General features: G+C 49.9%; 1 protein-coding gene across 1 annotated transcript; it reads right to left on the minus strand.

Moving 5' to 3' along the window:
- Window positions 1-2,153: 2,153 nt before the first annotated feature.
- LOC102746744 (acireductone dioxygenase) lies at window positions 2,154-9,916 on the minus strand. The gene is made up of 4 exons (XM_081810857.1): window positions 9,775-9,916; window positions 3,706-3,885; window positions 2,666-2,754; window positions 2,154-2,432 (listed from the first exon to the last, which is right to left on the minus strand). The coding sequence occupies exons 1-4, from the start codon at window positions 9,823-9,825 to the stop codon at window positions 2,354-2,356; spliced, it is 399 nt and encodes a 132-aa protein (XP_081666983.1). The 5' UTR covers window positions 9,826-9,916; the 3' UTR covers window positions 2,154-2,353.
- Between the last annotated feature and the right edge of the window lie 1,169 nt (window positions 9,917-11,085).

The following is an 11,085-nucleotide window of genomic DNA, read 5'->3' on the forward strand; positions in this document are numbered from 1 at the left end:
CCGGTAGCCTATTTTCTTAACCAAGGCTCAGGATACGTGGCCTGTCGTGGAGGCAGGATGAGGTAGGAGAAACGTCGTGAGATCCGCTGAGAAGCAGCCAGCGCCACTCGGGCTCTTCCCGCGTGTTACTCCAGCAACACTTCGGATGCACCTGCCATGCTTCCCGCACTTCTGTGAGCACTCAGCTAGGCCTGAGGCGCCTGGGGGACTCAGTCTGGTGAGCATTTGACTCTTGATTTCAGCTCAGGTCATGAGCTCAGGGTTGCGAGATCGAGCCCTGTGCCAGGCTCTGTGCTAGGCGTGGGAACCTGCTTAAGATTCTCTCCCTCCCTTAAAAAAAAACCAACAAAAAAAAACTTCATTAAAAAAGTCAATTAGGGGACGTCTGGGTGGCTCAGTCGTTAAGCGTCTGCCTTCAGCTCAGGTCATGATCCCAGGGTCCTGGGATCAAGCCCCATGTCGGGCTCCCTGCTCCGCGGGAAGCCTGCTTCTCCCTCTCCCACTCCCCCTGCTTGTGTTCTTTCTCTCGCTGTGTCTGTCAAATAAATAAATAAAATCTTTAAAAAAAAAAAAAAAGGCAATTAGGATTTTTAGTTCAGAATAGTAAGTTGATAGTTGGGAACTCTTTTATTTGAAGGGCAGAAATAGCAAAATACATGCAAAGTTCCGCCTGGTTTAATTAGCAACAATCACTGAAGCATCTGGCTTCTCAGAGGCGGTGGGGCCCCTCCTCCCTCTCCAGCTCCCTCTTCATCCCTGCACAGTCGGGGACAGAGATGGTGGCAGGAGGGGCATGAAGACCAGAGGGAGGAGAGGACCCCGTTGACTCAGGAGCCGTGGACAAGGGCGACCCCTGAGTGAAAAAGCAGGCACCCGGGAGCCTTACAGACCAGATTCCAAACAGGGAGAGTATCTTGGGGTGAAAGGGTGAATGTGGATCCAGACCCAAGGCTGACAAGTTCCTGGATTATTCGTGCCTGCCTCTTCATCAGGAACAACAAGGATTGGCCCAAGACCTCACTGGCCCTGTTCGCAGCGGCCTTTAGCCTATGTCGGAATAAGGAAAACACGGAGCTTTCTTACGACACCAGCACACAGACCAGCGTGAAGCTACAGGCAGGCATGTTATGCGTGCACACTGACCGATCAGTGTCCCAGCCATGTAACACCACGGCAGGAAGTGCTCCGCACCTTTAAAAAGAGGACACATTTGGGGTGCCTGGGGGCACGGTCCGTTGAGCAACCGACTCTTGGTTTCAGCTCAGGTCATGATCTCAGGGTCGTGAGATCAATCCCCACATCCAGTTCGCGCTCAACAGGGAGCCTCCTTGAGATTCTCTCTCTCCCTCTACCTCCAACCCCATACTGTCTCTCTCTCAAATAAATTAAGCTTTAAAAAATAAAAATTTAAAAACGACACATTTGCAAAGCAACACCCATGGAGAGCTACCTTGTTCAGCAAGCAGGCATCTCTCTCTCTCTAAAGTGATAACCACACAAACTTGACAGCAAAGCAAGAACTGTTCTACTGGGAAGACGAACATTTGTGCTCCCTGGGAAGATTCTGGTCTCAGAGCCCTACAGGTGGTGACTGTGCGAAGGATCCATCCTCTCCCACATTCACCTTGGATGAGCGACCCGACCACGCAGGAGCGCCGCCCTCAGGAAGAGCCTCCCCGACTTCCCCGTCAGAGGCGGACACAGCCCGTGTCGCCCCTTACCATCCTCCTGCTACCCGCGTGCGTTCCAATCCTAAAACTCAGTTTACTGAATCGTCTAAGACGAGTTTCCTCCATGCCTCGGACATACGTTCCCAAGGCCCACGTGGAGGCAATGAAAGGAATTTTAACATGAAGGTTTTTAATCCAGTTTAAAAAATCCTTAAAACAATCTGCTCTTCAAAACATGAAATTGATTTGGGGTTTTTCTATTATTGTAACAAATTAGGCAAAACCGTATCTCATAATTGTTGAGGTAAAAAATAATGTATTAATTTTCCTATTAAATTCAAAAACTTGGTTGTAGAAGAGTTAACAGGGAAATCAACTTAGGAATCTCAGTGAACAAACACCAATGCAGGTAAAATATAAATTCATTACGTACATGTGCGAACCGCCACGACCATGATGAACAAGGCCTGCAAGCCAAGAGTATAAAATTAAGGCAGCTACTTTATTCTGAACAAGAAAGTGGCATGAGGAACTCCGAGCATCGCCCCCACTAACAGGAGAGACCTCGCCCCCGACAGCACTCCCCACCCGGTTCTGGGAGAAGAGTGTCTTCTGTCTGGCCGGTCCTGTTGTCTCCTCTGACACCTTCTTACAAGGCAGGCACCGCAGGGGCAGACGTCTGCTTATGGTCGAAGAAACAGGTCCGGATGGAGCAGCGCCGCACTTAAAACAATTGGGGAGAGGACTCTCATTCGGGCTGATCTTGAATTAGGTAAAATGAACGTGGTTTGTCCACAGTCCCAGAGTTGCTTCCACGTAAAAATCACTTTTATAATAAAGCTCCTTTCACTAAACACACCGATCGAATCGCCTTGCCAAGAAAGCGCACCTAGCCACGTCTACGGCGTAAGAGGAGGAGGAAGGACATTCCCAAGGGCGAAGCGCGGTGGGACCCCGAGCGCCGCTAGGCTGTCTGCGCCAAAAACGCCACGTACCGCCCCCGAGCCTCGAACTGGTCAGCGGGCCGGTTGTACGCCGTCCACACGGGATCTCCCACGAACAGCCGCATGGCCTTTACGTAGTTCTAGAAAACACAGACACACCGCATGTTAAACCCGCCTCCAAGAGACGGTCCTGGCCGCGCACCTCGGCTACACGTTACGCCGCAGACCGCGGGCGTCGGCGGCCGGGGCCAGAAGCGCTCACGCTCAGACAGCAGCGCCTCTGCCGCGGGGGTTCGCTGCTCAAGCCCGCTCTCTGTAACCTGCCGTCTGCGCGGACAAGCACGGACCCGCCCGCCCGCCGCCCGCCCCGCTCCCGGCTGCGGCCTTCGCACCCTTCCTCACGCTCAGCGGGGCCCCCAGGCTGCTGGACACCAGGGAGGCCGGCGTGGCATCGCCCCTCGGAAGTGAAAACGAGGGGCGCCTGGGTGGCTCCGGCGTTGAGGTTCTGCCTTGGGCTCAGGTCACGATCCCAGGGTCCTGGGATCGAGCCCCGCGTCGGGCTCCCTGCTCGGCGGGGGGTCTGCTTCTCCCTCTGACCCTCCCCCTTCTCATGCTCTCTCTCTCTCAAATAAATAAAATCATGGGGCGCCTGGGTGGCTCAGTCGTTAAGCGTAGGCCTTCGGCTCAGGTCATGATCCCGGGGTCCCGGGATCGAGCCCCGCATCGGGTTCTCTGCTCTGCGGGAAGCCTGCTTCTCCCTCTCCCGCTCCCCCTGCTCGTGTTCCCTCGCTCGCTGTCTCTCTCTGTCAAATAAATAAAATCTTACAAATAAATAGGAAGGTGCAGAGCTTTCAACCCCGCTTTCGCTTGTAGGAACCTGTCCTATGCGCGCTCACACGTGACAAGTGACGAAGGCATGCGCTTCCGGATCCCGGCGCCAGTGACGACAGGAGGAGCCTGCACCCGCCCGCACGCCCGACATCGGCGATGCCCTCCCGGGCGGGCGCAGCGCGGCGCGGTCGGGGCCGCCCGACGGAAGGGCTCCCGCCGGCCTCTCCCGGCCACTTCAAACAACTCAGCAGCCGCCCTACCTTCTCATCCAGCGTGAAGCGGTGATAGATGCCCGCGGGAAGAGTTATCAGGTCTCCTTTCTCCATGAAGATGCGGATCCACCTGTCCTCCTCATCTCGCACGTCGAAGTACCCGCTGCCGTCCAGGACGTAGCGGATCTCGTCGTCCAGGTGCAGGTGCTCCTCATAGAACGCCCTCCTCTGGGGACGGCGGAAACGGCGACTCAGACCCGGCGTGCACGTCCGCACGGGTCCGCGACAGCCCGAGCGCCCCGAGACCAGTGAGGGGCAGCGTTCTCCGCAGCGGGAAGGTGACGACACGTCAGAGCGGGAGCTCGGGCCATCTGGGAAGCCCGTCATCAGACCAGCAGCGACACAGCACTTCCGTGTGCCGGCGACATTCTCAGAGCCCCACACGGAACAACTCAGGGCACTGGTCCTCCCCCCGCGACCCTCGAGGGAACGCGCACGGACAGGCCGGGCGCTCGCCCAACCTCACGCGGCTCAGCGGCGCAGTCAAGACTCCCACGCACATCCGGACTCCTGCTCGCATCCGCCGCCCACGGCAGTCTCACGGGCCTCGCACGCGCGCGCGCGGTCGTCACGGGCCTCACGCGCGCGCACGGTCGTCGTCACGGGCCTCGCACGCGCGGTCGTCACAGGCCTCACGCGCGGTCGTCACGGGCCTCACACGCGCGCGCCCGGTCGTCACGGGCCTCACGCGCGCGCGCGGTCATCACAAGCCTCACACGCGCGCGCACGCTGTCGTCACAGGCCTCGCGCGGTCACGGGCCTCGCACGCGCCTTACACATGTGTGCGCAGTTGTCACATTCCTCACGCGCACACGGTCATCACACGCCTTACGTGCACACGCAGTCATCACGTGCCACGCATGCGTGGTCGTCGCACGCGCGCGCAGTCATCACACGCCTTACGCACGCGCAGTTGTCACGCGCCTCAAACGCATGCGCGGTCATCATGCACCTTACGCACATACACAGTTGTCACATGCCTTACGTGCGCACGCAGTCGTCACGTGCCTCAAACGCACGCGCGGTCATCACGTGCTTCAGATGCGCGTGCAGTCGTCACGTGCCTGGCACATATATACATATACACACATACACACACACACAGTCATCACACCAGGTCAGAAGCCACGTGTACACGTGAGGAAGGCAGTCACTGTTTCCATAAACAAACACCTTCCATTTGTTCAAATCTTTTATGTCTTTCAAAAAGTCCTCATCCCCCTAAAATTGATAATAAAAATATTCAAATACGGAGAATAGTTGAAAGAATTTTACAGTAACCACCCCTGTACCCTTACCAAGATGCCATCATCGAACTGTCTCTACTCGCACTGTTAGTATCTCCCCAGCTCTCTGTCCCCCATGCAGGTGCGTTTGCAGCTTTCCTTATTTAATGTTTACACATTTCTGGAAAATCCATAAATATTTGGAAAATGGCTACGTACAGTAAGAGCAGCACATTAACACCCGTCTTGAATGCTGGCAGGCTGTGGTGACGCAAGTGTCACGGCCCCCAGGAGGGGAACGATCCAGCCAACGACATTTGCATTAGGCACGCACCAAGCAATCCCCTTCCCAGAACGGACCCTGAAGATTCGCCTCCGACTACATAAATATAAATTTGCACAAGGTTACTCTCTGCTGTAGTGTAAAACACTGGAAAGAACTCAGATGCCCAAACACCAGAGAGTGGCAGAATATTGAGGTCTACGAGCACCGTCCTAACAAGACGCTAAGACAACCACTGTCGACAGGCAGACGGTGGGAACAGTGCAGTAAAGGGGGGGGAAGGGGATGTCCCTTCTGGCAAAGTTGAGATTTTACAACTTTGTTGTGTTTTACGTAATCATAAATAGGATAAGAGAAGCATGGGAAGGAAAACTTAAACCATACTGACCTGAGTAATTTGTGACCATATCACTTCACCCTGTCCTCAGTCTGAGAGAAAGACCTGCAAACCGGCCTCAGGCCCCACTCAGCAGGACTGCCCTCTGCAACGGACGGGTGTAGCAGCCAGGCCGAAACTACTGTGTGTGCGGAGGGAAATGAGTAAGTATGTGGACGCGATTGGGGGCTGGGGTCCTCACAGTGGGACAAGAGAGGGGCAAGCACTGAATGAGGGAGGATGAGAAAAAGTCCTATGGAGTTGACCAGACTGAGAGGCATCAGCTCAAACCAACGATTTCTCTCTCTCACGGACACAGAATTCACTGCCCCATCTGCTGCAAGGACCTGGGGCAATGACCCCCGAGTAGCAATGAGGACTCCCGTCTGGGTTTCCAAGTACCAGTGACAGGTACCAGGAAGAGGGGCTGATTCCAGGGCGAGATCAGGGGAACTGGAGGTGCCTGGCACAAGTGGATCCAGCAAGTAAAGAGGTGCTCAGGAAAATGATGGGGATCTGCCAAAAGGACAGGAACCAGTTAGAAACGCTCCTACTTGCTAAGTCTGGGGCAATCCGAACATCAAAATTACTCACTGGCCTGTAATCCATGCCTGCCATGATTCAAGTAAGACTCTGTGAGCCCACACTGATGTAAACAGAAGGAACAGGCAGCTTTTCCTTACAGACGGAGGCCAATTCAATACTAGAGGATAGTTAGAAGGTCACCATTTCTATCACCCTGATGGCGGTGACTGATTCAGGCAGGAACCATCAAGACTTACTGCAAACACTGAGTGAAAGTTTGAGAAGAAACAGAGTGTTCACAGACTCAAAGTAACTCTTCACAAATTTCTTATTAGTTATGAGGGGGAAATGGTAACTTCACAATGAAGAACCCAATGAACACGAACTTAACCAAGTTTCCCATCAGCCAGGAAGGGTCCTCTGACACCACATGCCTCCCAATGGGGTGCACCGAGCAGACACAACACCTTCTGTGTAGGATTCCTGCCAAAAATGCATCACTTGAATCTAATCATGAGGACACCTAACACAAACATAACACATTAGAAAGTAAAGGTTTGTTTCAGAGAAACAAGAGAGATAAGCCTGTATCAGCAAGGGAGTTTTCCTCCAGGAGAGAAGCTATTCTGCAGGGCTAGGATGATGGGGAGAATATAATTACTAACATTAACAGCATCTGAGCCCCTTCGATGTAATAAGACAAAGCACTGCTGGGGCGCCTGGGTGGCTCACTCAGTTGAACGTCCAACTCTTGATTTCGGCTCAGGTCATGATCCTGGGTTGTGAGATCGAGCCCCGCACAGGGTTCTGCACTTACTGTGGAGCCTGCTTAAGATTCTCTCTCTCCCTCTCCCTCTGCCCCTCCCCATTCTCTTTCTCTTATGCGTGTGCGCCTGTGTGCATTAAAAAAATAAAGAATAAAAACTAAACTAAAAAAAAAAAAGACAAAAGCGCTGCTAAGAAGATGAGTAATTTAAAATTCATGGAAAAGCACACCATTTAAATCTGAGAGAATTCATGACCCATTAGGGCATTTGGTGAGAAATGACTTCATCTTGTAAGGTACCGTGACACTCATGCTCTGACCGGCAAGAATAATTTGACAGCAATGACACCATGTGTGTATGTTTGCAGGGTCCGTGTTCTCATGCTGCTTTTGTTCCTAGTTCCGTTTGTTGGTATACCTGCCTGTTTCCTTTCTCCAAAACACACACAGAAGACATCCAAGCTGATGGAAGAACAGTCTGGGTGACCTTCCCTAGATCCATCAGAGGACTGAGGTCACAGGATAAAATGCTCCCCTTAGCTCTGAGACAGAGGGGGACGCAGAGCCTCCTGGAGCAGGTAAACTGGTACAACACACAGGTGGTCATCCTGGCAAACTGCAGCAGGCTGAGTGTGCACCAGCTCGAAAGGGAAAAACTCCTGGGAGCCCAGTATTAAGGGAGCCCCACAGGTCTGTGGCTTTTATATCTAGAAACCCCACCAGGTTCTCTTGATGAAGATCCCAGAAATAGCCTTTCACGGTGCAGGCAATGGGAGGGGAAAAGTAGCCATTTTTGAAAACTCAGAGAACATCCTGCATACCAAAGGCCAGTACTCCCAGGGAAACAACTGTACCAGAGCCGTATCTGACTTGCAAGAAGGCCACCTCCAGCCCCCTCCAGCCTAAAGGGAGAATGAAAAGGCCACAACAGAAGAACTAAGCCCACTAAAAACTAGACTGAATCGTGAAATCACAAAGCACTTTTCCTCCCCAACAGCTTACCGCGTGACAAGGCTTCAGAAGAATAATTGTGACTTAAAGCTTTGGAAGAACCATGAGACACAGAATCTATGTGAGGAAGAGTGCTTGGAGAAACAAAGACCTCAGGGGAGAAGAAAAACAAGGAAACTAGAAGAAACCAAACCCCTGGCACCAGCAACAGCAAACAGGACTCCCACCCAGGTAACACAAACCCTCACACTAAAGGCCGTCTTGCCTTGGTTCCTCTTAACAGACACTACACTCTGGCTTTAGCCAAAAATAACAGGGCATGTTAAAAGTTAAGAAAAAATCCGTCTCCAGAGACAAAGCAAGCATGAGAACCAGACAGGGATGTGACACACATTTCGGAAACTGAAGCCCAAGGTTACATAGCTAGTAAGTACTGGAGACAGAATTTAAAGATTTTATTTATTTATTTGACAGAGAGAAAGAGAGCACAAGCAGGGGGAGCAGCAGGAAGAGGGAGAGGGAGAAGCAGGCTCCCCACTGAGCAGGGGGCCCAATGCGGGGCTCGATCCCAGGACCCTGGGATCATGACCTGAGCTGAAGGCAGACGATTAACCGATTGAGCTACCTAGGCACCCCAAGAATCCCACTTTAAAATAAAGACACAAATAGGTTAAAAGCAAACTTGGAGAAAGATACACCATGTTAACAGTAATCAAAAGACAGCTCAGGGAGCTATATTAATTTCAGACAACACAGACTTCAGAACAAGGAAAATCATCAGGGATAAAGATGGATGTCATGTAATGACAAAACAGTCAAATCTCTAAGAGGACATGACAATCCTGAACATGTATGCGCCTAACAACAAATATCAAAATACACAAGGCAAAACTAACAGAATGAGAAGAACACATGAATCCACTATTTTAGTTGGAGATTTCAACACCACCCATCAATAAACAACAAGTTCAGCTTGCAGAAAATCAGAAAGGAACAGTTGTTGAATAGCACCACCAATTCATAGAATGAGTCAACCAACAACAGCAGAATACATTCCTCTCAGACTCACATGGTGCATTCACGAAGATAAACTATATTGTGACCCATTAAAACCGCCTCAATATATTTACAAGGACTCAAGTCTTACAAAATATATTCTCTGATTACAGTGGAATTAAATTGGAAGGCAATAAAAGAAAAGTCTCTGGAAAAGTCCCCATATAATTAGAAACTAACACGTATCAAAAAACCCACATGGGTCAAAGAAGAAATCAAAAAAATTAATTTGGAGGTATTCTGATGAAAATGAAAATCAGGGGCGCCTGGGTGGCTCAGTCGGTTAAGTGGCTGCCTTCAGCTCAGGTCATGATCCTGGGGTCCTGGGATCGAGCCCCGCATCCGGCTCCCTGCTCAGCGGAGAGCCTGCTTCTCCCTCTCCCTCTGCCTGCCACTCTGCCTACTTGTGCTCTCTATCTATCTGTCAAATAAATAAATAAAATCTTTAAAAAAAAAAAAAAAGAAAATGAAAATCATTTAAAATTTGTGTGATGCCACAAAAGCAGTACTTAGGGGAAATCTACAGCACTAAATACCTACGTTAAAAAAGAAGGCTGCAAGTCCATGACCTCAGCAACCATGTTAAGAAATTAGAAAAAGGATGGCTCAGTCAGTTTAATGTCCAACTCTTGATTTCAGCTCAGGTTGTGATCTCAGGGTCGTGAGATGGAGCCCCATGTCTGGCTTCCTGCTCAGTAGGGAGTCTGCTTGGGATTCTCTCTTCCTTGCCCTCTGCCCTTCCTCCCCCCACTTGCATGCTCTCTCAAATAAATAATTAAATCTTAAAAAAAAAAAAAGAAAAAACAAAGAAGCTTGTGTTTAATAAGAGTGAATATAACGATTCCCCTCTTCAAAGAATTTAGAGTTACCTTACCTTTTCTTCATAATTTGGTAGTTTATCCTTGCATATGGTTATTATGTCCATCCAGGAATAGTTTCTCTCTTTTCGGATCTTTTCTAATTCTGGATCATTCTCATATTTGTCAGCATCCAACTATTAGAGTTTAAACAACAACAAAAAAGAGGTCACAGGAATGCAAGGAAACAAAGAAGTGTTCTCTCTCTGGATCTCCAATATGATTGCACTCCAAATTTATCATCCAGTCCTCTGTCAATTGCAAATTAACCTTCCTTCCCCTCTTTTCCCTATTTCTCTGGAGGGTTTCCCAATTCTCCATTATAGCTAAGGAGAGTGCAGTTGTACTTAATTCTTGCCTCCCTTCTCCCCAGCAGTTCTTCCTGCGGGATTCTACATCCCCATTCTAGTCCCACTGCTAGGAGCCCAGGTGAAACATCCATGGCCAAGCCTGTCTAAGGTCACCAACCCCGTCCAAGGTCACCAACCCCACCTCCTCCCCAGTCCTGTTCCTCCAGCACCAATCCTCTGCAGGTCTAACTGATCCCTCTATGGCATCTCTTTGGTCAGCTGTTTCCCTTGGCTGAAATGACTGATGCTCTGGAAGCCTACAAATAAAACCCAAATTCATTAAACTGGTATGAGAGGCCTTCCATCATGTGGCCCCAGCTGCCTTTTCTACTCCTCTGTCCCTATCACCTGTTTTTTTAAAAAAAATCTACATTCTAAACCAAATAGGATTATTTGCTACTCTCCAAAAGATGCCTCACATCCCCACATCCTTGCTCCTGACAGCTTCCTACACCTAGAAATCTCCTTCATTATTTTCATTTATCACAACCCTATCTCTTCTTCAAGGTCCCATTCTAACACGTTTGTCATGAAGCACTCCCCTAGGACCCCAGCCAGAGTTATCTGCACTCCTACTTCAAACTATTGGCAACGAATTTAGCATACCTTGCATTATGTTGCGATAAAATGCACATTTTATCACAACTACTGAACAGCAAACTCCAGAATATCTTAAAATACTGGTCATCAACACATTAAGTTCTACAAAGATGACTCCCAAAATTATCAAATCTACCTCATGATATGCACAGTACTGCTCCACACTAAAACAATCTAACTTCAAATTATGTGTATGAGACAGAGCTTTTTATCACTCTGCTGATGTCACTGATACCAGATATGAAAAAATGCTCCATTTGTTCCCACTGACCAAGAACAGTTATTACGAAGGAAGTATATAAAAATACACAGGACACGAAAACCACAGAATAAACATTATTTACTTATTTAAGTATACTCCATGCCCAACATAGGGCA

This window comes from Leptonychotes weddellii, unplaced genomic scaffold (assembly GCF_054177405.1).
Source record: "Leptonychotes weddellii isolate Sample4059 unplaced genomic scaffold, ASM5417740v2 HiC_scaffold_4054, whole genome shotgun sequence".
Classification (NCBI taxonomy): Eukaryota; Metazoa; Chordata; class Mammalia; order Carnivora; family Phocidae; genus Leptonychotes; species Leptonychotes weddellii.

What these genes read in the sequence shown, in the direction of transcription:
- LOC102746744 (XM_081810857.1), bottom strand. Translation starts at nt 9,825, where the DNA reads ATGGACATAATAACCATATGCAAGGATAAACTACCAAATTATGAAGAA. An exon ending in GCTTCACGCTGGATGAGAAG is followed by an intron (nt 2,755 to 3,705) that starts GTAGGGCGGCTG and finishes TGTGTTTTCTAG; the next exon opens with AACTACGTAAAGGCCATGCG. An exon ending in CAGTTCGAGGCTCGGGGGCG is followed by an intron (nt 2,433 to 2,665) that starts GTACGTGGCGTT and finishes ACCTAATTCAAG; the next exon opens with ATCAGCCCGAATGAGAGTCC.